Below are 26,538 nucleotides of genomic sequence, written 5' to 3' on the forward strand. Positions count from 1 at the left end.
CTTTTGTTTTCAGAAACTAGGTCTGTTCTTAGCTTGAGCTGGAGAGGAAACAGGACGTAGGTGGGCCAAGCCCTCCAACAAACCGTCCATTGAAATCAGGATGCACAGGTCAACCTAGCTAGGCTCAATGAAGTGTTGACTGCCGTGTTTCTTGTTTTTGGCAATATGTCGGGTCTCGGGAGGGTTGGGGGCTAGGAGTAGGGAGGGACAGTAGCACCAGGCTGGTTGCTTATGGAAACAGGACATTGATGACCTGCTTCCTTTGGTCTACTCTCTCATTCTTATCCCAAAAGGTGCTCTCGACAAATCCAGTCTAGCTCACTTACTCAAAACAAGCTTTGGATTAACATCGAGTTACAAGTGTTTTGGCAGGTACAGGCAGGGGTACAGGAAGGGACTGGAGGAAGGGAAGCTACAGCAATCCAGAGTCCAGGGGTGGCCATTCCTGCAGGCCACTTAGCAGGAGACCTCCATAGACTTGGGCCCTGCATTGTTCCCGGTGGTGCCAGAGTTGGGAGTGATATCTAAGCGGGCACCCTCACTGGTGTGGGACCGGCTGCGGGTGCCCTCACTGGTGTGAGAACGGCTTCGGGTGCCCTCGCTGGTGTGGGAGCGGCTGCGGGTGCCCTCCAGGGAGGTGACACTGGAACCTGAAGCTGTGCGGGATCGCATCAGGCGGGTCATGCTGGCCGAGGGCACTGGGGAGAGAGAGAAAACAGTGAGTTAGGAGAAGCGAGAGGCTAGGCGTCACTGCAGACCATCAGGGGTGCCTCCTACAGGCCCACCTCTGGTCTCAAACCCATGTCCTGCTCATCCTCAGAGAAACCCAGCTTCCCAGCTCTCTGCCATTCTGTATCTGCTCAGAGATGGAGCATGGCATCCAAAGGAGCAAAGACTTTTGCAGTATCATTGGCCTGGTCCCTCCAAAGCAGGTCTGCGGTTGCGTTTCAGTTCTTTTACTTCCCTTTGTGTGTGTTCTTCTCCCCAGTCCCATTTGTAAAAGTGGAAAGATTCATTCTAATCCCCATGTGTCAATGCCTGGTATAATCTCACCGTCGTATGTTTTCATTTATTGGCTTCAAGAGGGTATTTGAAGATACTGATGCACTTGCCTTGCAAGTCATGGGCAAAGGACTTAGGTTGAAGTATAGCTAGCTATCAGTCCCCCCCCCCCACACACACACAGAAGAATGATGAGATTTCAGGAATGATCATTGTACCTTCTTTTGGACTTTCTATGTCCTCATGCATGGCAGGTGGCTGATAGAGGGTGGCAAAAACAAAAAAATCTGACCATCCCTACAGAGCTGAACTAGTCATCTCCAAACTTATGTCTCCGAAGACCTTAAACTGGAACCTTATTAGGAAATAAGGTCTTTGCAGTAGTAAAGAGGAGGCCCTAGAGGATTGGAGTGAGCATTCTCATAATGGCTAGGATCCTTACAGGAACAAATATAGATAGACTGGGAAGACAGAGACACAGAGTCAGCAATATAACAGTTATCCAGCGAAGTTAACCTCATCCACCAGAAGCCAGGAAGAGGCAAGGAAGGATGCTTTCCAGAACCACTGTAAGTATAGCCCTGACTACAGATTGAGTTTTTTTTTTAATGTCTAGACTTTAGAACTGTACTGGAAGAGCATATATAGTTAGTGTTTTAAGCTACTCCACTAATGGAACTTTTTAGTTCCTGGCTTCAGGAGAGGAAAGCACCACTTAACCAAAGCAATGAAGCACATGCCATATTGAAGAACCACGAGTGGAGGCAACTGGAAAATTCATATGTATGAATTCATATGTATGAATGTCATTCTGTGCTCATAGGTAGATGACAGCTCTCTGCGAGATACCCATACACAGACAATTAACTAGACTTTACTATACTAAATTCTTTCCTCAAAGGCTTCATGATTGAGCCTATAAAATATGGGGATAAACTCCAGACATGTCTTTATCTTGATCTTAAATCTTGATATTGTACTGATCTCAGCTGACTTTGGTAAAGACCGAATAATGAAAGGCCAATCCTGCCTGTTGCAGCAGCTAGAAGGAAAGTGAGTACAGTTGATGCTTGAAAAACAGAGGTCTGAAGTGCAAGGGTTCATTTCAATGGAATTTTCTCATGAATGGATGATATGTGGCATCAATAAAATGCTGTTGAGTACTGAAAATAGGTGCATTTCCCTTCCTTATAACATTTCTTAAGAACATTTTCTTTTCTCTAGCTTTGCTGTAGGCATACTGTTTTACATATATAATAAATATAACGTATATACATCTATATACACAAAACGTGCTACTTGGCTAATTATATCATCAGGGAGACTTCTAGTCAACAGCATAAGGTTAGTAGTTAAGTCCACACTCGGATGTGCAAGGGGTTCAATATCCCTGTTCTCAGATTGTTTCAGATTTAACTATCTTTTCTCCTTGGTTGATGCCTCTGGGATGTTAGCTGTGCATATTGTCTTCCCTAAAACTTGCAGGATTGCTTTCTGGAAATAGAAGCTGATTTAGGGTTGAGATGGGACTAAGACTTGCTTTTCACTTCCTTCCTCTCTATAAAACACTTTGAAGGCAAAAAGTAAAACCCAAGGCAGGTCCAAGACAAGCACACTGATTGAGATTTACAGCCTACAAGGGGCAGAAGGCTATAAGGAATCTTTCTGCAGTGGCTGCTTTGGAACTTCCGGTCCTGAAAGGACACCAGCCCTAAAGGTGGGAGACCACAGACAGATGGTTGATGTTGAGGGCACCTGGGGATTCCAGCCCCACTCCTCCACAGCCCAGCACTCAGCCTTGCTGAAATTAAAGCTGGCTGGAGCCCATTTCAAAACTGCGGTCAGTTTACCAAACATATTGTTACTATTTTAGACGCACAAGCAGTTTAAGTCTCAGGAAAAACATAAAAGGTTAGCAGTTCAGAGTAACCAGTTAAAAGGTGAACACATAAATCATATGTCAAAGCAAGAGACAGAAAGAGTCAAAAGTAATCCTATGGCAGCCCAAATCATGGCTAGCATGGATGGTGGGTGCCAAAAAAAGACACCTCTCTAGGGAAGAAGGGACTGAGTGTGCAAGAACCAGTGAGAAACCTCACAAACTGGAATCCTCAGGGAAGACTTTACAAAGTTCTTGAATTTTGTTCCTGTTTATCCTTCTATTCCTGAATCTACTTCTTAGCAAAGACTTGCTCTGGAGTAAAACTACTTAATTAGCCTCTTACACGGAGCTTAGTTTTCAAAGACCCACGTAGAGCCCAAATGTGCTTCTTACTTAATCTCTCAAAGCTTTAGGTTGTAAAACAAGGATGAGAGTGTTTTGGAGGATTATGTGATGGTAACAAGAGGAGAAAATAAATGATGTATTAGTCATCTTCAACACATCACCTTCATCATCAAAAACAGTATGGGGGTTGTCTCTTGGGACTGTAAATGGGGACCTGGGATGTGGATCAGAGGTCAAAAGCATGCCTTCCTTTTATGCAATAGACCTGACTTTGGTTGTAAAGAAAAGAGGAAAAAAAGGGGGGAAATGGTAAAGAAAAGGAAAACCCATGCAGTTGAGCTGGAATGATGGCTCAAAGGGCAGGAGCACATAGATTTTATGCAGAAGGCTTGATCCTTAGCACCACAGAGACACAAACATCAACAGATATGGTCACAAAACAAACAAATTCTCTGTGTGGACCAATTTCTGTTCGACAATGGAAGAAGAAGGTAAGATAGGACCTCATGCTGCAGCTCAATGGGCTTCTCCCTCACCCTCAATTTTCATTCCCTGGATTTGTTTATCTGGCAAAGGGCTAATTCCACTGGAGAGACTTCAGTTTATCCATCCCACTATCCTGGTTTCAGGCATCAAGTCTCCATTTTCCTGCCCTTTCCCCTTGCCCTACCCCTCCTGGAACCCGCATACTTACTATAGCCCATGCCCTGCACAAAGTACTTGAAGGCCTCGGCGAGCTTGGCAGGCTGTAGGGAAGAAAAAGTAGGGTCAGTCACCAAAAATCCTGACTATGACAGCTCCAGGGGGAAGAGCCAGGGGTCAGCAGGAAAGAGTCTGGCAAGGGTCAGGGTTACCTGCAGGAGTCAGGTGCATGCATATGGTTAGTGTGTCCTGACCCTGATTTGGTCTCTGGCACTGCCAATAATCACTGTCTGGTATAGCCCTTGGTGGTCCTGGCCCTAGTAGGGCATGGCGGTGGGTCACTTGGGAGACTCAATAAACAAATAAAAAGAAAAAAAAGAACTTGGCTCAAATAAGGCCCACTGTGGTGACAGTACAACACAGAGCAAGCCTGTGGCCTGCTCTGGGAGACTATGATTAGTTTTGGCCCAGGAGATAAAGTTCAAACATAGGCCAGGCCTGGGAGAGCCTGATTGAGGTGTCTGATTGGATGAGGCAGCCATGTCTGGAAAATCAAGGCAGAACACTTCCTGCTCCTGTTCCGAGGGGTTCTTTGCAGTTTGCGCTAGAGAAAGAGAAGTTCTCAGAGCAAGCCAAAGGTCTCACTGACTTCCGCCACTGAGAGAGGCTGGGGGCTAGAGAGTTCTGGAGTCCCTGGCAAGTCTGGAAGAAGAAAGAGTGGGAGCCCAGGATTAGCATGGCGAGCAGCCTACCATGTACAAAGACCTCACTTTCCTGAGAAGGACACAGAAAAGTATGTCGTGGAGATTGTGAGGCTACAGGTAGAAGAGCATCCAGGTCTCACTTGGTAGGGAATTGAGTCGGTTGAGAGGAAAGCAGCAAGTAGAGGCAGATGTGGAGGTGGGGACAGGTGTAGAGGACAGGTGTGGAGATGGGGACGGGTGGGGGGCAGCTATGGAGGTAAGCATGGGGTGGGAGCAGAATGGACCTGGGGCACACTCACCTGGGAGATCTGAGGCAGGCCACCACAGTCAGCCATCTGGAGAGAGAGGGAAGCTGTCAGTGCTTGAGAGTGTTCAGGGCAGCTCAGCTGGATACCAGCTGTCCCAAGCCCTGGTGAGGTGGACTGGCTAGGTGCCAGCCCCACCTAGCGAGGCTGCTTTGATTAGCCTTCATGCCAATAACCAGCTGTCTCTGGTGCAACTCCAGTGCTTATAGTGCCTACCATGCCCGGCCTTTTGGATCATGTGTCTGTGTTCCCAGGAACACTAAGTTGGAGGGCTGTCTCTGTCCACCTTCCTTATCTGCAGCAGCATGAAGGCTGCAGAAGGACCAATGCAGATGTTTGGGAGACCTGGACAAAGGGGCTCAGAGGCCAGCCCATGCATGAGTTACCCTCTCAGGCCCAAAGCCCATCATATCATTACATGCTTTTCTAGAATGCTTTTTTGTTTGTTTGTTTGTGTTTTGGGCCACACCCAGTGGTGCTGAAGTAGGTTATTACTGGCTCTACACTCAGAAATTGCTCCTGGCTTGGGGGACCATATGGGATGATGGGAATTGAACCCGTGTCCACCCTGGGTTAACCACATGAAAGGCAAACACCCTACCACTGTGCTACCACTCCAGCCACTCTTTTCTTGGCAGAAGAAGACACAAGACACAAAAATAATGATAAAACATGGGTCTTGAAAGAGCTCCGATGGATTAGAAGATACGTTTTGAATGCAGGAGGCCTGGGTTCAATCCCTGTTCCCCCAACACTGCTGACAATCGCCAACCTCTCACTTCACATGGCCCTATCTTTACATAGATACAAGGAAGGTCTGGTCTTAGAAAGTCTCTTGGGTCATGACTGCCCCAAGCATTCCACTGGCTTGGGTGATCCACACTTGCCAGCATGTTGGCAGGCCATGATATAGACCCTCATTTAGCACAGAGATCACAAACTTAATGCTCAAATGAGCTCTGGCCTTTCTTCTTCTCTAGTCTTGGGCAATGGTAGTTTCCCTTTTGGACAGACAGTGCAGAGCTGGGCTGGAAGGATATGCAGTCGGTAGGAGAGCCTTTGTCTCATATATTCCTGGAGTCCCAGAAGTCAATAGATATGGAACTTCGTAAACATATTTTTATCTTATCTTTTAGTTTCTTGGGACACACCAAATTCATGGCTGGGGAACTATGTGGTGCTTCTGGGAACTGGATCCAGGGCAGTCAGTACATGTATGCATGCTCAGCACATTTCCAGCCTTAAATAAATACTCAAACAATAATTTCTAGGGTTCCTGACCATCAGATTCGACTCAATCATGCACACCTCGGTTTTACAAAAAATTTCGAATCAAGACCAAACCAAGCACCCATCCTGTACCTTAAGGAGCGTGGTCTTTGTTGGGTCCAATTTTGAGTTGCACTCCACCTGGATAAGAAAATCAAGAACAAAATTCATTAACTTTCCTACCTACACCCTGACACATACTTTCTGTTTATTTCTGTACCTCTGCCACTATCATTAAAAAATTTTGACAGTGTTTCTACTAGCAGAGAGAAAGGAATGTGGGTTTGGGAGAAAACTTTGTCTTTAAAACACAGCGCTCCCATGACTAGCTATGAAGTCTTTCCTCCGTGAAGTTTAGTTTCCTCATCAATAGAAAGAATATAATGATTTTCCAAAGGGCTGGTATGATGATTAGCTAAAATAGAACTACTTGCTAAATGACACTCTGAAAATGTTTTTATTTTTGACTTATAATACTGTTAATATAATTCTGTCACCATATCCCTCACCTGTGTACCATTTTTCTCCACCCAACCCCCTCTCACCACTTCTAACTCAATTATTTGGGTCAGATACCCTGCTATGCTGCCTTTGGGTCTTTGTTTCCTCACTTTATATCTTTAAATCCCACATAAGAGAGATCATTCCATGTCTGTTCCTTTCATTCTGACTGACTTCACTAAAAAAATAAAGGCTTTATATCCAAGAAATCATATATATCTAGAATATATATATATATCTAGAAATATATAGAAATATATCTAGAAATCACTCACTAAACATACCAAAAAGAATATACTAACTCTATCCATAAATAAGGTGAGAAGATGAACAGATATTTCCCCAAAGAAGACATACTGATGGTCAACAGGTATGTGAAAAATTGTCATTCATAATTAAAGAAATGCAAATCAAAACAATGATATACCATCATATTCCTGTGAGGATGAAAGGTATAAAAAATTTTGGAAACAGTCATTGTTGGTGGGCTATTGTAAGAAAGGAACCCTTATCTTCCTTAGTGGGAATTTCATCTAGTTCAATCTCTATGGAAAGCAATATGAAAATTCCTCAAAATAAAAAAGAATAGAACTCCCATATGATCCAGCAATACCATTTTTTGGCACCTGTCCCACAAACAACAAAACATTAATTAAAAAGAATACACACACACACACACACACACACACACACACACACACACACCCCTATACTCAATGCTGCACTCAGCTATGGAAATAACCCAAATGCCTAATTACAGATAAATGGATCAAGAAGGTGTGGGATATATACACAATGGAATACTATGAAGCTATAGAGAACAAAAACATGCATTTTGTAGCAACATGAATAGAACTAGAGGACCTAAGACTAAATAAATGCTCTTAATCAGAAATGTTAAGGTTCATCATCCTCAGTTCCTATACCATCAAGCTTGATGTCTCTCTCCATAATGCTAATCTACATCTAAAACTGGGCAAAATACCTACCCATAACCTATGATAAACTCATCGTTCATGAGGAGACATCAAATCTTTACTAAGTTATGTGACCTCTTCGGGTCTCTGATCCATACAGCCCAATTCCTAAAGGGCCCAGCTCTGTGGTTAATGGAAAAAGAGAATCTTTGCTTTACCTCACAACATTACCAGTGGTGGTTAGATTTTAAATGAACCAGGAACCCATGCTCTCCAGGTTCCTCTCCACTCTGCCAGACAATCAGGCACCAACTGGTTCCCCAATTCCCAAAAGGGAGGAGAGCATCTTGGCCAGGAAGCCAAGTGACAAACACACCCATAAAAATAAACTGTGGGAAGTGGGAGGTGGTGGTGGGGTGGAGCCAGAAAAAGTGACAGAGCTTGTGCCCAGTAGCAACCACCGGAACTAATGACCAGATTAAGAGTATGAAGGATGGGCCAACCGGCATTCAAAAGACGTCAATGCACAGAAGAGAGCAGAGGAGCAGTGGACAAGGGGTGTCCTACAGAGCCAGCTAGATTTGAACCTGCATTCTACACAGAAACCACTGAGTTCTACTTACCACAGCATCCACGGCAGGAGAATTATCTCCAACCACCAACAAAGCTGGACACCTGGAAAATAGGGAGACAAAAAGAAGGGGCGGTCAGTATCTTAATCACTTGTAGATTTCCAGACACCAGGTCTGGACTCAACAAATGCATCATTCCTATTTCTTCACTTCCTTTTGCTATTGTTACTTCATTTCCTTTATCTTGTTTAGTCCTAAGTATAAATACTTAAGTGATGTGAATTTCAGTCAGAGAATTTCTGTCTCCTGATATTTTTACTATTTCGAGACCGTCCTTCTCTATGGAAAGATGTGTAGGACTTTGTCAACAATCCAGTCTAGAGACAAACTGACTTGCCCAACAAAGGAAATGGCATGTGCCAAATTCAGGTACCCAAGGCTACAATTTGCACAAGGAACTATATAAAGCACATGGTTATTTTTGTTGGGATGTTAGAAAGTTTGCATCTACAGCTGTCTTTTTCTCCTCGGTTTATAGACCACTTTAGGGTGGCCACGGTTTTTCCTCTCTGTGCTTGGAGGTAACGCACTTCCCACCATATGTAAAACATGATATGTACCTGACAAATTCTGCAGATGACTCTCAGTTCTTCTCTTAGATGGGGAACTCACACAGAAGTCTAAGAGGTACCCTAAGAATTGTACAGGAACTGAAGAGATACAAGTGGAGTGCTTGCTCTGCATGTGGCCAACCCAGATTTGATCCCTGACTCCCAATATGGTTTCCCCAGCCCTGGCAGGATTGATACCTGAGCACAGAGCCAGGAGTAAGTCCTACGTATAGCTGGATAGACTGAGGGGACAAAAATCACTTCACAAAGAGTAAAAGGTTGTGCTCAGGTGGTCCCTCGGCAAATTGCCTTCAGTCCTTATTGATGTAAGATACTACCACAGGCAAGTCTCACCAATCTCAGATGACCTAATAAGCAACTGCAAAGCTAAAACATATGCAGGAGAGAGAAAGGACTCACTGTAAGGTGACTGTGTGGGTTCCAGGCATGGGGCGCTCGATCTCCAGGTCCCGACGGCTACAGACAACAAACACACCATTAGCACCAGCTGAACCTCCCTTGGAAACACAGCATTCAGCCAAGGTCCCCAGTTCTGCCACTTGCCCCAGGCCCTGAAAATTGCTCCTGTACTGGCAGTTTGGGGTCTTTGCAGAACTCTACCTGTTACATTGAGTCCATCCAGGTGATTTCAGAAATAGTGCGCCTCAAACCTTTCCCCAAGAGCATCCCCCATTCTTTGTCCCCAATGGTCTATCTTGGTTCTTCCCAAATTGTCTCTCTCTCCTGGAAGTCCACCTGTCCAGCAGCAAGTCTCCCCACTGTACCCAGCTTCTCTATTCAGACTGAGCTACACTCTCACTTGTCCTCAATTTAAGGGTTGAATGGGATAGTTGTATTATTCTCAGGGCAAGAGGAGGGTGTTGAGCTGTTGTTGGCATCCTATGTGCCCACTGTCCAACTGAGAGTCTTACCTGATGAGCAATGCCTTTACTCCTGTGCCCTCAAATGGAGCAGGATAGAGCATGGTGCATTCATGGAGATCCAAGTCTCTAGGACAACTAGACCCAAGCTGCCATTTCCAGGCTGAGGTCCTAACTAGCCCCACCTAGAGTTAATGCCAAAAACTGTGGGAAAGAGCACCTTGTTCATAAATAGATCACTTGTTTTCCAATGATCTCCCTGGAATCCTCCATTTTTTCCACAGAATTTTACTTAGTTGTTCTGGGATCGGGCCTCACCTGAATTGGCCTGGACACAGACATTTCCTCCATACACTGGAGGGTACGAATGGTCACGGATACTTACACCCCTAATAGTATGTCTCTTTAATCTCTATGCTCAATTTCAGAGGCTAAATCTTCTACTAATTGAGAATTGCCTTTGCCCCTCCCTGTGCTCCAAATCTACAGAAGGAGGCTGCTGAGTGGTTGTGCTGTCCCAGCACTGGAGCCCATACCTGTTATAGGCATTGATGAATAGGTGCAGGTTGCCAGGGTTCATGTCATGGATGATATGATGGCGGTAGGTGTGGACCACCTCCACGTTATTCTGCATTTCCTCCTGTTCAAAAAGAGGGATTTAATTGGCACTGCAGTCTGGGCCATCACTTCTCTATGCTTTCCCTGTTTTTGAGATTCCCAGTGAAGACAATGAAGCCTAACTCCTAGAGAAAGCTGTGGAGCCTACATTACCTTACAGAAGTCAGAAGTCACTACTCAGAGGAAGATTATGATAGAATCTCAGCTGAGAGCAGGAAGAACAATAGATCTTCCTGGAGAAAACCTGTCCTTTGGGGCTCATGGATTCTTGAGTTCAGTTAGCCCAGACCAAGCTTAGCTCAATCAGTGCCCTATGAGATAGGCACTTGCTCTAACAGTTCTGAGCCTAAGTTTCCCCAGGTAAACAAGAAATCACATTTCTACTTCATTAGAACCTAGAATTTAACAACCATGTGATTACTTTAAAACATATAACACCTCATGCAACAATTAGCCAGTGGTGTTTTCTAAGGGGGACATCTGAAGAGATATTGTTCTTATTTGAAAAACAAAGAACACTCCAGTCATAGAAAGTGCCCTGAAAGGAGTGAAATCACCATCCCAATACCCATGCAGGCTAGCCTCAGTTGTCCCTCTCCCTGTTTCCGTTCTGAATGTGATTTGGGATGGACAAACAAGTTAGGCACTTGATCTGTTTCTCATTTAGACATCAGCAGATGCTGTAGGTTTACAGAGCAGTGTAGTGTTATGAGTGCCTGCAGAGCCATTCTGGGAAGGAGCTGTGAGTATCCAAGCCAAGTTCAGGCCACAACGTCCAAACAGCTCCCACCATTCCCACAACACAAAAGACGATTGCTTATTAACTGAAAATTATAGAATGGAAGGTAGAATCTGAGGTGTAGTGCCAGAGCTTCAGAGCAAGACACACTTGTAGTAAGTTGGTACTACCTGTACCAGCCCCAGATCATCTGCCTTGATGGATATGACTGAATCTTAACCTCTACTTGACACCTTTCCTTTGAGGAAGTACAGATCTTTTGCCACATTTCTATCAGACACTCAGTGAGAAGAGAGAATGTATCAAAAGCTGTGAAGTGAAGTTTGAAAAAAGAAAGGGGACCCATGTGGGCAGATGGTAGCCCCCAAAGAATGCAGGCATGGCATGTCCTGAAAGTGAATCATTTGGATTTAATTAAAAGGTGATTACAGAATTAAGGGAAGTGTTCTGAAAGGGAAGGTCATGGTGGATTAGCTCAATGGATTCTAAGTCCAATGACGAGTGTTCACCTAACAGAAAAGCAAAGATAGGAGACTGAAGAAGTCAGGAAAAGCTGGAGGCAGAATTAGGAGTAACCAACCACAAGTCAATAAACGGCTAAAGCTCTGGGTCCTGGGACTACTGGCACAGTTAAAACTTTTAAAAGCTACACTACTACTCTAACTACACACACATAGCAAACATCAAAGAGCCTTTATTCTGGGCAATGACCTCAAGCAGGAAATAACCAGGATGTACCTTCAGCTGTGAATGGCAAACCTACCCAGGAACCAATCACCACACGTTCCACCCAGGACCACAGAGCAGTGCAAGGCTCCCACATCCAGAAAAACTGAGTATGTCAACATAAAGCTGCCGTGAACCCAGAAATGAAGTGTTGCCGGAGCTCAAATGTGCTGGAGGCTATTAGAGCTATCTCTGGGGGGGGGGTGGTGGTGATCAGGGGCCCATCAAGGGCTGCAAATAGAACTCAGGGTCTTGTGTATCCCAGGCAGGGGCTTCCATTCTTTAAGATCTTCTAGCCCCACCCCTTATCTTGGTTTTGCTTCTGATTTTATTGTCAATCTTTTTCAAGTTCTACCTTTCAATGTGTACATTTGTCTTTATTCAATAAGGTTGTTTTCAAGTCTGAAGGCTAAGGATACGACTTGATTATGAACCAACAATGTCACACTTACGTGGGGGTAACAGCATGTGGCACTGCTTGCCTGTGTCTTGCTGGTCTCTCTGTCCCATGTGCCAGGGAGCACACAGACAGACACTCAGAAAGCTCGGCCACAGAACTTACCTTCCCAAAGAAGTGTGACACCACCATGTCCGGAAGGGCTTGGGTCCATCCAGAAATCTGGGGAATAATTTGTAGAATTAGAGAATGGGGAGGGGGGGTCACAGTGAAACAAGTTTGCGAACCCTGACAAAGAGGTGATATATGTGCTTTCTGGGTCAGAGGCCTCGGAAAGGCAATCTCCCCTTTTTGTCAGAGTTCCACACACAAGAGGCATACAGTGAGTGAGTGAGTGTTCAATAGAAATGAGACTTTCTTCTAACTTTGTCCCTCCTGGGGTCACCGAGTCCTCAGCAAAGGTTTCTAAGCACACCCCAGGATCTGCTTTCCTCAAACTAACCTTCCTATACCAGTCTTCGGATATCCTCCCTCAAGATAATTTCTTCTCTTGGAATATAGTAAGGATTCTGAGGACACCGCAAACCTCCCCTGTCTCCTCTCTCTAGTGGAAATTATTAGTATCTAACAAAAATTCCATAAATGTTCCACATAGCTGGAGATTCATAAATATGAGATATGCATGCAAATGGATAAAGTTTATATATCTGTTTTGTTTGGGGGGGGAAGGTACACTCAGCAAATGATTAAAGGTTAACTCTGGCTCTGTGCTCAGGAATTATTTCTAGCAGTGCTCGGAAGACTGAGGCTGGGATGCAGGGGATAGAACCTGGATCAGCCATGTGTAAAGCAAATGTCCTATCACTATACATTGTTAAGCTCTGCAATATTAGGTACACAGCAGGAATTCCCTAAGTGCTAGGCACACAGCAGGACCTCCTTAAGGAAATGCTGTCCTGTTTACTTCACTGTAGGAACTGTTTGGCTCCAACCAAGCAATCCTGCTATCTAACTGCCACCCCAGCACTAAGGCTCAGAGCACTTCTGAGCTATCACAGGGTGCCAGGAACTTCAGAGACAAGACCAAGTGAAACCTCACAGGAGATACCATGCGTCCCAGGATCTTCCAGGGCCCTGATGCATCACTGATCCTAGTGATGACTTCTTTCTCAGAGCTGAGGTTAACAGGACATAGCATAGAAAGTGAAGCCCCACTAACTTTATTCTATTCCATGTCAGTCATTTATGAATGTCCTCTACCCTCCACTCCTGGTTCAGGAACCAAATGAGCTGACCAGGATGTTAAGTTTTTCCAGAGAATATAGTAAAAAAAAAAAATAGTGTTACTTCTCCCCAAGGCCAAATTCTAATCTTACCTGGATGGTCAGACCCTCCCACCCCTGGGAGGGGTCTGTGGTTGGTAATTAAAGTGGCCTGGGGAGGGGCGAGGAAGAGACTGAGCAAGGAAGACACAGCAGGTAGAGAGGAAACATAGGCTGGGTGCAAAAAGGCTGTTTAGTTTAAAGGCCATGTGAAGAATATGCACATGGTGGTTAGGGCCTTGTAAATAAAGTTGGATGTCTCCTGAAACTTCATCTGACTGCTGTGGGTCATTTCCTTACCATTACCCTGATACCTACAGACCCACCAGGCCATAGGGGCTGCTGGCACTGGGCTGAGCTGAGAAAAACCTCACCATCCATTCCACCCATCACTAGGCCTTTATAATTATTAATTAATACAACAAAAAAGGAGAGTGTCTGCTTCTAAATGTGACACAGGAGGAAAGCTTGTATTTTTGGACAGGGAGGGGCATCATCCTTTCGAACACTGTGGCATGACGGCCACTGCCACTTGGCAAAAACACACGTCCACGGTGAGAAGCCAAGATCATCTCAGCTTGAAAGGCTTTGCCCTGTTGCAATTGGAATGATTCCCCCCTCATCTTGGCAGATACCAGAGCCTTTATGAAAAAAAAAAGCTTCATATTTAAAAGATAAACAAGCAGTCCTAGGCCAGCTGCCAGAGCCAGAGCCCAGCTTCCCAGAGCACAGGGTCCTTCCTCTCTGGGGCTCTGCAGTCACCTGCAGTGCTTGGTCAAAACAGCAGCTGGATGAGGCGGGACAGGAGAACACAGCATTCTGGTAAGTGTAAGAGCCACCGAAGCAGCACTGGGCCCAGGTGTCCCACTAGTTGGCTTTGTGTACCCCTGGTCAGCTTTCTTCATTCTGCTGAGACTCAGTTTCCCTTTCTATAAAGCAGTCCTGGCTATCCACACTACTGGCACTGCCACAGAGTTAACTAGACTCATGCATATAGAGCCAGAGAGGAGAGAAACAGCAGCTGGTAGACAATCAATAAATGTTAGCTAATTATTATTGGACTTCATGTTAAGTAGCCCAGATGGGTACTCAATCGCAATGTCTTTACTCCTTGATAAGATGTGGGTTCCTGAGATTAAGGACCTTAGTTTTCTTCTGATTTTCAAACACTTCTTTTGCAGGGAGGTGCTCCTCGTTAGTGCTCCATGGGTCCATAGTTCTACTACCACTCATACTTGGCCAAACTGTGCAGGGCTGTTGGTTCGGTGCTCAGTCCTCGTGATATTGTGATAGCCTGGTTGGGGACTACATGATGCTAGGGATGGCACTCCAGCCCTTGCACATGGCCAGGCATATCCTCAATCCTCTAAGCTATCTTCCTAGAATCAGCAAATATTTCTGACTCACACTCTACTTATCAAAACTGGCTTAAGGATTCCGGTTTCACTAGAATCTGCTTTATATGGTGGCCTCTCAATGACCTTTATGTGGCACATAGTGGAGGCCATTTACTTCTCTAGACAAATCTGTTTTCTTTGCAGGGCAGAACATTGAGGGCTAGGAGAATGGAGTGTAGCACTGGATGCCAGATATGCGACCCAGGGTTCCAACCTTACCTTGGAAGCAGCCCAGTCCATCCAGCCTTCTGCACAGGGATTTACATTGATGAGAACAAGGCCCTCTACCATCTCAGGGTTGTTCAGCTGCAAATCAAGACAGGAAATAGGAGAGAAGCTCAAGTAAGACATGAGGAGTTTCAAAAAATCAAACCAAGGGCTATGGAGAAAGCTCCAAGGCTCAAGAGCTTGCTTGAAGCGTGGGAGGTTGGGGTCCCTTTGTTCCCTGAATACCACTGAGAGCAACCTGGGAGCACTGAGACAGTAGTAACTCCCGATGTCCACCAGGTATGAATCCAAAACAAACCAACAAAATCAAACCCTAGATGGAATAAAAGACACCAGAACAGGGCTCTGTGGGGTGCCAAGTGGGTTGCTATTCTCAATAGTACCATCATTCAGAACCAGAACGAGATACTTGTCATGTATGCAGTGGATTGGGTTCAATCCTAGGCATCCCAAATGGTCTCCAAGCATTATTATTTTATGTAATATTTTATATAATATATGAATTTTACATAATATATAATTATTTTATATAATATATTATTTAAATCATTTAAATACTTTTATTTAAAATACAGTTTTTTAGCTAAAAAACTCACAGCGAAACGAGTGAGGATGTAGGCGCCAGCTCCAGTTCCCATGCCAATAACACTTTTCAGTCTGGAAACAGAAAGAAAGTTCATGTCACAGAAGGCCCTAACAACAGCTTTAACACCAGGATGTCCCACTTCCTCGCTGTCTTAGCTGTTACTGGGGTCTTAAGCTGAACTGGGCTCTATGAGTTAAGAAAAGTCATGTTCTTCTCTGTATGTTTCCCTTTTTCTTTCTCCTCTCCTGTTTTTGCCTAGACTTTAAAAACCACCTAACATTTTGAGGAAGGTCCACTATGGCATCACAACTCGTAAACTTTAGCCTAGATTTGAAGAGTTGGAATGAAAGTAAATCAAGCAAAAGCTCTCAAAACGTCATCACATAATATCCCAGAAAAATAATAAAGGCCAGAGAGAAAGTATCGTGGGTTAAGTGCTTGCTTTGCACATGGCTATCACTGGCATCCTTTATTGTCACCACCCTACATCACCAAGAGTGATTCCTGAGTGCAGAGTCAGAAATAACTCCTGAACACTGCTAGATGTGGCCCAAGAAAATGAGCATTGGAGAAATAAGACGCTGGGTAAAGGTATAGAGGGATTAGAAAAGCCTATTCTAAATTGTTCCATTAGAAAAGGAACTCAGTAGAGAAGAGACAAGGAAAGGATGGGCAGGTGAGTAGCTATGATGAGGTAAAGTATTCAGAACAAGGAGAAAAACCTTATGCTACAAGATAAAGAACTAAAGAGACAGTACAAGAGTGTTTATACAGGAAATAAGCTCATTTATCTCTAGACTATCAAATTCGACCTAAACTTCAGTGGTCAGGCTGAGGCAAGGCCAAAAGGAGAAGCAGAAATGAGAAGGCAACCTTCTTGAAGGCTGAATTGCTCAGTCTTACCCAAACTGGTGAAGGACTCCAGGCAGCATTTCAGCCAGTTGATCCATAGATGGGTACATGTACCTTGGGAGAAGTCCAGGAGAGAAGTTAGCTAAATTATGCTCAGACTTTGGCAAAAGTGCAGACTATGGCAGAGGTGCCAACAGGAACGCCCTGAAAAGCAGTGAGCCCACGTTCACCAATCCTAGCCTATATACTCACACTCCCCAATTTGGCCTCCCGGAGTCAGAACATGGCCTTGCTCCAGTGGGTCAGGACAGCCTCATCCCTAGAGCTCCTCCTTTCATTCTGTAACCCTAATGAAAAAGCTGGCAAGCTTTTTATGGGTGTTTTAAGATCATTTAGTCCTTACTCCAGCTCTCAGAGGTTGCTGTAATTTCCCTCTCTATAAAGATTATAAATACCACCTGGGCTTGGAGATAAATAACTTGGTTCCACATCTGAGCAAGAAATTGGAGCCTCATCTTATGTGGCCTTTGGGTTTGTGTCCAGGTCATGTATACACTCGCCCTCAGAAGCTCTACTCTCCAATCTCCCTAAAGTAGCCCTGAAAATAAAGAAGTTTTCTCCTCTCCCAGCCTGCCCCTAAACCCATGGGATTTTCTGTAAAGGTTCTGGCAAGCCACTCATGGGCTCCATCATCTTGGACGTTGTTGCCTAGGGTGGGGGACTAAGGCACAAAAAAGCCTGAATTTATGCATCTATTAACAGAGGGCTGGGCTCTTCTTCCACTCAAAACTAGTTCAAAATCAGGTTGGGAAGAAGATGAGAACTTGAGGATTAGGGCTTAGCAAACCTGCAGACAGTCCTGTGTCTGTTCATTCAAGAGTGGAAACAGGAACCAACAGTTTCCTACCACCCGCTCCGCAATCAGGCCCAAAACGGTTCTTTGTTCCCACATGCCCACTTCTAATAGTCATAGCAGTCACCAACCCATAATCCCACCAGGAAACACTTCTCTGTGTGACTATATACAGTCCCTTGAGCCCAACCTGCCTTTTAGTTTCTCTCCCTGTATCACCTCTTGCAGCCCTTTGCAGAAGGCACTCCTTCCATCTCTTCAGAAGTGAGTGCTGACCCTCCATCCCCAGCCTTATACCTATACCATCATTGGCAAAGAAGCACGGGGCCTCCGTCTCATCGGGGACCATCAGTGCTAGCCTAAGTTCTGCCCTGTTTCCTTCACCTTCCTCCACTAGGAGCTCCATCCTTTCAGCAAGCCCAGATGTCATCAGTGATTCTGGCCTTTTTCATTTGCTAGTTTGTTTACTGATGGCATTTGTTGTGGTTCTTTAAGTGTTTGGAGGTATTTTTATTGCAATCTTGTTTAAATGGAGGCACATAATTTCTTTCTTTGTTTTGGGCCACACCTGGCAGTGCTCAGAGATTCCTCGGGCTCTACACTCAGGGGTCATTCTCGGCAATGTATTTAGTAGAAACATAGATGGGGCAACTTTCGTGATGTGATGTGATGTTGGGTTGTGGCTGTTGAGTCACAGCTTTTCGGAAGTTAGTTTTTCCATGGGCCCAGTTTGAGCGCACAGTTGGGTGACATGTGCCACTAGAAGTTAAAAAAAGATCTGTCCAATGGGATTTGCTGATTTTTAACCATATCAGACGCCAGAAATTGAACTCAGGTTGGCTACATATAAGGCAAATGCCCTATCCGCTGCGCTGTTGCTCCAGCCCCAATGGAGGCACATTATTATATTAGAGTGGTTAGGGACATACTATAGGGATTAAATCACATGTTTTGCATGCTCCTGATTTAGGCTAAAGCCCATAAATCTTGTGGTCCCCTGAGTAATACTGGGTTTAACCCTAAAGACTCAGAAGCAGCTCCAGGTATGGTTGTAAAAGACTCAAGTGCCACAGAACAATTCAACTGTCAAGGCACAGAGAATGACGCATTAGTGTTTCATAGGGATGGGGCTTCATTTTGGGGTGATGAAAGAGCCCTGGAGGTGGGTGGGGCACTGGTTTCTCCACAATATGAATGTGCTGAATGTCACAGAGCTGAGCATTGAAAAGAGCTCACATAGATTATTCCTCAGTCTCCTGACTAAGATTAGGGTAGAGTTAAAAGTCAGCAAATCCCATTGGACAGATCTTCCTTAACTTCTGTCACATGTCACCCAACTGTGCTCTCAAACTGGGCCCATGGCAAAACTAACTTCTCAAAGCTGTGACGCAACAGCCACAACCCAGCATCACATCACGAAAGTTGCCCCATCAGTGTTTCTACTAAATGCAGCCACCAAAGCAGTCAAAGTAGTAATACTAGGATCTGTCTGTCTGTCTGTCTGTCTATCTATCTATCTATCTATCTATCTATCTATCTATCTATCTATCTATCTATCTATCTATCTATCTATCTATCCATCCATCCATCCATCCATCCAAAGTTACAATGATAAAACAAATTCAAAGTCTGTCTCATCCATTCTTTTCCCCACCTATTTGAACCCTGCACAGCGTAAGTTCATCCCTCCATTTCTCATGGGTGTTCCCTGCTTACCCTGCAGGGAAAGATGCAGCGCCATCCTGTTGTCCCGGGGCATCCACATGGCAGACAGCAAAGTGCTGTGTGATCTCTTGCATATCCTCAGAGTTGAAGAGGGGGTTGTAGCAGGTTTTGTCTGAAAAACAGGTAAGACAGAGAAGAATAAAGGAGAGAACACATAAGGTTGCTCAGTAGCAACCTATTTCATTTTGTTCTTTTACTCCTACTTAGCAGGGAGAAAAGAACATGTACAGGTCTCTATTCTAACACCAGCTGCTACTCCATCCTTCTTTCTAAGAGTTACTGGACAGAAAACATGATTATCAAATGGAATGCACAAGAGCGAAAAGCACAGACCTTCCATGAATTATGAGGCCACAGATGAGTCTCTAAATGACGAAAGTATAAGACAAATCTCCACATACTACATTTCCTCTTTCTTCCTGGACAGAGTTGAACTACATTTCTCAGCCTCTCTTGCATTTAGAAATAATTCTGGCCAAGAGCATAGGGTTCATCTATCATTTTCTCACAACTCAATCATCTTATCCTCCAAGTCTCTTTTATGTCATCTAGTTTATAGATATATAGATAGCAGTAAAAGTCTCTCAGACGCCAAGGAATGTCATAGCCAGAGATGACCAAAATATGGGTCTCTAAGTCATCTGTGGGAAGATATCCCACAAGATGCCTGCTGATAGTTACCTAGTGAGAAGCAATTATTTTGTGAAGCCACAGAGAAACAAGCCCTTGTTCTATTGTAAGAGACACAAAGTCTCTCTATATTGAGAGACTACCATATGCAATTCCATTTCCCTATCAGAGGCCTATTAAGTAAGAAAAAATATAACAAAACATACCTAGCATGATATCCAGGATAGGGTGGAAGAGGGCTGGGAACAAGGAAAGAAATGAAATGACAGAGAAGCAAGAGTGAAGGAAGGTTTCAATAACTGACACCCCCAGCCTCAGACTCTGAATAAACTATCAGGAAAGAATGCAAATTATGTAGTCTGTCAATCAAACATCAAGCAAGCATCTGCCATGTGGTGCTCATGTACAGAAGTCAGAGGACCAGGAAGGTGTAGAAGAGTCTTCTGAATTCCCAGAGAAGTATTTCACTCCATTGCATCGTTTTATTTTATTTTTGTGACTAGAATGTAGCTTATTTAGTTTTAAAATCCTTTTTATTATAAGACCCTGATTTATCAAATTGTTTATAACACAGCTGTTTCAGGCTTTAAATGTCCCAACACCAAGCCCGATGTCACCAGTTTCCCACTGACCTGACCCCTTATCGGGGTCAAACAAATTTACTTTATATTATTCATTCCAGCACAAGTCAAATAGAATTCTCAAAACTTAGATCAATAAAGTCCACTTGTTGGGGCCTGAGTGGTGGCGCAAGCCGTAAGGCGTCTGCCTTGCGCACACTAACCTAGGATGGACCGCAATTCGTTCCCCGACATCCCATATGGTCCCCCAAGCCAGGAGTGATTTCTGAGCACAAAGCCAGGAGTAACTCCTGAGCATCACCAGGTGTGGCCGAAAAACAAACAAACAAAAAATAAATTCCATTTGTGATAATTATTGTATCTCACAATGATTTTACTGAAATTATCACCTGACGATGTACTGACCTGGTCCATGCTAGTAAAAGTTGTCATTTTAGTATTCTGTTGGTCTTTTTCCTTTCCCAGCTTTGAAACATAAACATACTATCTAGGGGAACATTAACTGGCACTTTTAAGAATTCACCTGTAAACATTCAGAGCAGATACTCGGAAATGCCCAAGAGTAGAAACAAACTAAATGCCCATCAGATAAAGACTAGAGAGAGAAAACAAATGTGGCAGACTCGCACAATGGCGTATCGTTCTGAGAAAAAGGGAATAGTACTGATGTGGCTATGACATGGAGGGATCCTGGAAAAGCTAGGAGAAGGCCATAGAGGCCTGGAATGTGATTCCTCTCAGACCATTCCTTAGAGAACGGAAATCGTCACTGATTCCCATAGGCTGGGGTAGAGACACAAAGCGGTCTAAGATTATGGGGTAATGAATACAGAATACAGGATTCCTTTCCAAGTAATAAACATGCTCTAGAACGGCTTTGGCTGATGGCTGCCTGATTCCGTAAAAACAGTAAAAAATAATGCTGCGATATGAACTCAATAGTCAGAGACTATTACAGAGACTGTAACCTTTTGGCACAGAAATATCTCTATGCCCCAAAGTGGCACTTTCCAGACCCTGCCAGTCTGTGGCAAGAGCTCTTCCCAGAACAGCTCCAGGAAGTGACAGAAAGGAGACGCTGGCCCCACTACCCACACAGCCTATCTCCACCCTCGCAGGCTTAGGCTCAGGCTAGCAGGGAACCCAGGCTCCTTAGAACTTACGGTTCATGCCAATATCATGGTAGGTGAGGATGACAGGCCGGTTTCCTTTGGGGGTTCCACAGAGCGTGACATGGAGTGAGCCATGTAAAGTCTCTATGTCTTGCTCCTGGAGAAGATAGAAGGCAGAGAGGGCTGTCAGGAGAGCAGCTCGACACTAGACACTGTGTGGTTCTAATTACAGACTGCAGACAGTGGGTGAGTTCCACCAAGCAAGAGCTTTTTTCTCATTCAGTTCTGAGGGCTTTGGGTTTGGGGCAGCAGAAGCAAAGAACTTCTTCAAGAAGCAAAGAAGAGGAAAGGATTCAATCAGGAGGTAGGGGAGTTCAATTCAGAATATACCTTTAACAACACAAAACCTGGGGAGGGTCCAACCACAGCCACCATGGCCTTCTCTCCCCAGGGACTTTTGTTTCTATCACTCAAGAGCTGAGGCCACAAAGGCATAAACTTTCCCCCTTTTATACCTCCTCTAGCCCTAGAGCCAGTAGCACAGGAAATGGGCATTGAGTGGTTTAAGGCTGCCCAAAATATATTCCCCTCTTGCCACAAGTGGCCCCTGATTTCCTGTAAAAGTCTAATTCAAACAGGCTGACACAGAGAGCAGAAGCTGCCAAGAGAGATCCAGCATCTGGGATACTCTTGAAAAGGTCAGAGTCTCACTTTATAACCTTCGTAACCCGGAAACACATGCCAAGTGTGCTCATGTTCTTGAGGTAGTCTAGACCCTGCTTTTAAAATAACGTGGTTTGGAATTCCTAACTCTGTACTCTCCTGCTAGCTGCCTACAAACGCCTCGGATATTCTATAAAATGGAGCATTAGCTTTGTTCTGAACCCAGACCTGAAGTTGGAGCTCCATTGGTTCTGCTAGAATACTATAATAAGGTTTTCCATGTTGTTTGCTTTGTCTCTGGTTTCTGGTGGGTATTTCAACAAATTCATTCTATTCATCCTCCGTCTTGGTAGGTCTGTGTGTGCTAAGTTCCTTCTTCTACATTCCACAGATAATGCCAACGTGTTCATTCCCACCTTACAATTATAGGACAAATTAAGGGAAGGACACTTTAATTAGGGCTATCACAGTCGATTATACTCATGATCAGCTCTTGGGAAAGTAGACGGGATTTGATCCAGCAATGCTAAGAGGACTGGATCTGTAGCTGCCATATTGTTATCAGAAAGCAGGGATCTGTCTGGTAACAGCCAGAGCAGAGAGGAAAAGAAAAATGCTCTCACCACCTCAAATTTCAGTTACACAAATCAGTAACCTCTAAACCCCCTCTAGTCAATGTGATTTGCTGCCCCAAATCCTAAGTGATATATCCATCTCCCATTTGTCATCCTTTTCCAAAGGAGAGCTTCACAAGGTCAATTCTCCAGTCTGTGTTGTCACCCTGGCTCACTCAGTCAATCTGTCCCACACTCATGGATGTTGGCTTAGAGACTCTATAGACACACCCAGCTGCTCAAACCCTGTGCTCCCCAAACCTCCTCCCCCTCCCACTCTGAGACACTTAAAAGTCAAACTCCGCTCACAGCCCAGAAGTCCAGCCTAGGTCAGTGGTCACTATTGATTTTCCCAAGAGCACATGTGAAATACGGATTAATCAAGATGCCAACATTCCCACTCCTAGAAGCCAGATGCAATGTTTGCCTACTTGCCACTGCTGAATGATGGAAGAGAGAAACAGGATGCTAATCTCACCTGAGAAGGAGAGGATGGTAGAACAACCCAGCAAGGAGCCCTGTCGACTTGCACTGTTTTCTATCCTTGACCCTCCTGGGACTCTGGGTGGTCACAGAACACAGTAGGAAGGACTGTGCCTGCCATACTTAGCACCCAAACCTACGGAAGATCACTTCAACCAGTGTGTTATGGTCCATTATCTCCACCCCCTGGGGGAGACCAAATTCTACCTCTGCTGTTGCTTTCTGTTAAAGCCTAAGCCACTTAATCTTCATTCAACCTACTTTCATCACATAACCATTATATATCAGATCCCTTCCTACCTGGAGGGCTGGAGGAGGATGATAGAGAGATGAGGAAGCAAAAATTCATTAGTCATCTGTATGGGCCCATCAGATGGACCACCAAGATAAAAATAAAAGGTGTCAAGATTTTACTACAAATTTTTTTTCATAATAGAAAGGAAGAGGATCTAAATCATGGGAAGTGGAAGGGCAGGACCTAACCCTTTATATCAATGGTTCTCCATCTTAGGAACTTGGTTCAAAGATGAAGATAATTCAAGGGACTGAGCACTTATGTGGCATACAGAACAGGAGGTTTAAGTCCGTTGAACACCAGGGGAATGATCCCCAAACAACAGAACATCTTCTGATCACATCTGGATATAGCCTATAAACCCACAATGTATAGACAAGTACCCAAATTCCCAGCTTTATACCCAGAGAACTGGTAAGCATAATATCTGCCTCTGTGAACATAAGCTTTTCCCTCTAAAGCTGGTCTAAAAGGTATAGAGCCAAGAGCTTCCTGGCCTTCCCTTTGAAGACCCCTGAAGAGAGTTTGCCTGAACAGGGGTGAGTGAAGGGTGCATTTCCCACCATGATGCCTCAGTAAAGACAACTTCATCTGCAACTGGAAATGCTCAGGGACTTAAAGGTGCCCTAGGACATAGCTGGAAGAGGAGCCCTGGCCCCAGCACAGGGCCCTTTGAAGCACCTGCTTATCATCCCTACAAAATGTGTCCCTGGCACTCTCTACATCTGGGCACCCAACCCCTCTCCTGACTTGAGCAAACACTGGAAAAATCCACAGAGGATGAAGCAACAGTCTCTGCAGCATCCTGCATCAGCTGCTGGGCTGAGCCCTGGCCCTGGGAAAACAACAGCCCATTGTGGGGGGCCACATTCTCCATTGTCTTTCAAGCTGAACCCACATGGTGCCTTCTAAAAATAGCACAAGCCTGGCAGTGCCCCACCAGCCTGGGGGCACCAGAGTTCAAATCCAAGTTCAGTCTTTCCTCAGTCCCTCTGAACCATCAGGATCCTTCAGCAAGGAGATCACCTGGCAGTGGGAGACATAGTAAGAGAGGAGCCTTGGCCATAGGTGATATTAAATGCGTTGTCAGGGCAGTACCTTGGGGGGAAGATATGGGACCCTCAGGTCCAGGTGGAACCCAGAAGTCCTTGGCAGACTCCTGAGGGGAGAGGGGGTCATGGTGGCAGATGGCAGATATTGACTCATCTCTTTAGAAGCCTTAGCATGAGAACAGGTAGTGTTCAAAGGCAAAGAGCTGCCCACTTCCTGACACCACTACGTGCTCACAATCTAGGCTCAGAATCTTCTCCCAGCACCCTTGTCTGCCCACAGTGAGGGTTCAAGGTCTGTTGGAGCAAAGTCTCTCAAGATCATAGTACCGTAATTTCGGCGTATAAGACAACTTTTGAAACAAAAAGAGTCAACCGAAAATCGGGGGGGGGGGGTCGTCTTATATGCCGAGTATATCCCGAAAAATGTTTCAATATGCCGCTAAACGAAAATTGTCTGAATATTGCCACAAAACAAATTTTCCAACTCGATCCTGCACCAATCACTGCCAGGCTGGAACCCAAGTCATAGTACAGTGGGTAGAGTGCTCGCCTTGGTCCATACTGGCTGTGCTCAGAACTTACTCCTGCCTCCCCAACTGTGCATTACTCCTAGAGAGAGAGGCTTCCGTGACAAAACTTCGACTTGGGTCAACTGCTAGACAGGTGCCCTACCCACTGTGCTCTTCTCTCCACCCTTGTAGATTAGTGTTTTTGTTTTGTTTTGTGTTGAGGCCACACTTGGCAGGGTTCAGAAATTACTGCAGGTTCTGCGGTCAGAATTGCTCCTGGCAACATAGAGATGAATTTTACTAACTCATCATCTCCAAGGACCAGAGATCCTCAGGGCTCACACTGGGCTAAAAGGCACAGAATTGAGAGAGCGCATTTATCCCTCCCATTTGCCCCACCTCTAAACCCCACAAGTGACTGGTCAAAAGGCTCTGCTCAATGGCTGGAGTGTCGCTTTCTACACAGGCCTTTCTTCTCTTCCTTCTAGCACCTGTCACCATGACAAATCTTCTCCCTTTGGGCTCTGACCTGCCTGCCAATTCCCAGAAAGAGAAATGCTGGCTCAGTGCAGGCAAGACCTGGCCAGTAGATTCAGGCTGAGATTTATAGTCTACTCTACACTGCCTGAAACGCCACAGGAAGTAGTAACCTACCACTAAGTAATCCTCCAAGATGTCATTTCCTAGCTGCTGATCTTGGCTCTGGAGCTTTCTGGAATGTGACAGGCTCCTTGGTCTGGCCTTGCAAACACTTCCTGAGGCTGGAATTCCCAGCAGAGAGAGAGCCTCATCAAAGCCACCCCTCCAAAGTCTCTCCCTGGTAGCTAAAGCAGATCTAAAGATTTAATTCCATACCCTGAAATGTCAGCAGAACTTGCCAGATGTTTGAGAATCATTTGTTTAAGGCTCAAGCTAGATATTTTTTCCCCTTTCACCTTTGTCTCTACTTTCTATCTGTAATATCCACGAGATGCTTAGTAGTTCTACAGCTACCTCATGAGCAAGAGGACAGAAACTGTTATGTGGGAATGACAGAGGAGTAAGCTATGAAAGAAGGGAGGGACTAGTGACACATGTCATATGCTACGCAGGCCTCCAAGGTAGGAAAAGGGAAGAAAAATATTTACTTGCTGAGGGCATTGATGGCTGAGTGATCTCAATCTGATTGTGCACTCATTGGCCAGGGGACAAGATACTTCTTAAAATCCTTTCTCTGCACTATTTATCCAGATCATTACAAGCCCATCTGTTCAGGAAGCTGCTCGCAAGCCTGAAACTGCAGCACAGATGGGTGAAGTAGCCTGCAAACTCCAGTGCTTCCCTCCACGCTGTCTTCTTCAAGTGTTTGTCCCGATCATGAACACTGAGAAGCCACAAAGGCTGACCGCAGTCATCCAAGGGAGTCCTGGATCTAGTTACTGCTACCCTACTCCTTAATCCCCCGTCCAGCCATCCTAGAAGCCAGCCCTAAAGAGAACTCTAAATCAATTGATGTGCTGGGCTGGCCCTAACCACTGTCTCTGCT

The 26,538-nt window shown here is 44.9% G+C and overlaps 1 protein-coding gene across 1 annotated transcript in view; it reads right to left on the reverse strand.

Annotated features, from left to right (window-relative positions):
- Positions 1-313: 313 nt before the first annotated feature.
- Positions 314-26,538, reverse strand: part of NDRG1 (N-myc downstream regulated 1) — a 47,387-nt gene continuing 21,162 nt past the window's right edge. The window contains exons 4-16 of the mRNA XM_049765585.1: positions 21,449-21,554; positions 19,066-19,186; positions 16,548-16,610; positions 15,655-15,715; positions 15,050-15,136; positions 12,277-12,333; positions 10,168-10,271; positions 9,171-9,227; positions 8,191-8,242; positions 6,243-6,290; positions 4,875-4,910; positions 3,924-3,975; positions 314-698 (exon numbers count right to left, since the gene is read on the reverse strand). Coding sequence (XP_049621542.1) covers positions 457-698; positions 3,924-3,975; positions 4,875-4,910; positions 6,243-6,290; positions 8,191-8,242; positions 9,171-9,227; positions 10,168-10,271; positions 12,277-12,333; positions 15,050-15,136; positions 15,655-15,715; positions 16,548-16,610; positions 19,066-19,186; positions 21,449-21,554 — 1,086 coding nt within the window. The 3' untranslated portion in view covers positions 314-456. The remainder of the gene's footprint in view (positions 699-3,923; positions 3,976-4,874; positions 4,911-6,242; positions 6,291-8,190; positions 8,243-9,170; positions 9,228-10,167; positions 10,272-12,276; positions 12,334-15,049; positions 15,137-15,654; positions 15,716-16,547; positions 16,611-19,065; positions 19,187-21,448; positions 21,555-26,538) is intronic.

Source organism: Suncus etruscus, chromosome 19 (genome assembly GCF_024139225.1).
Source record: "Suncus etruscus isolate mSunEtr1 chromosome 19, mSunEtr1.pri.cur, whole genome shotgun sequence".
Classification (NCBI taxonomy): domain Eukaryota; kingdom Metazoa; phylum Chordata; class Mammalia; order Eulipotyphla; family Soricidae; genus Suncus; species Suncus etruscus.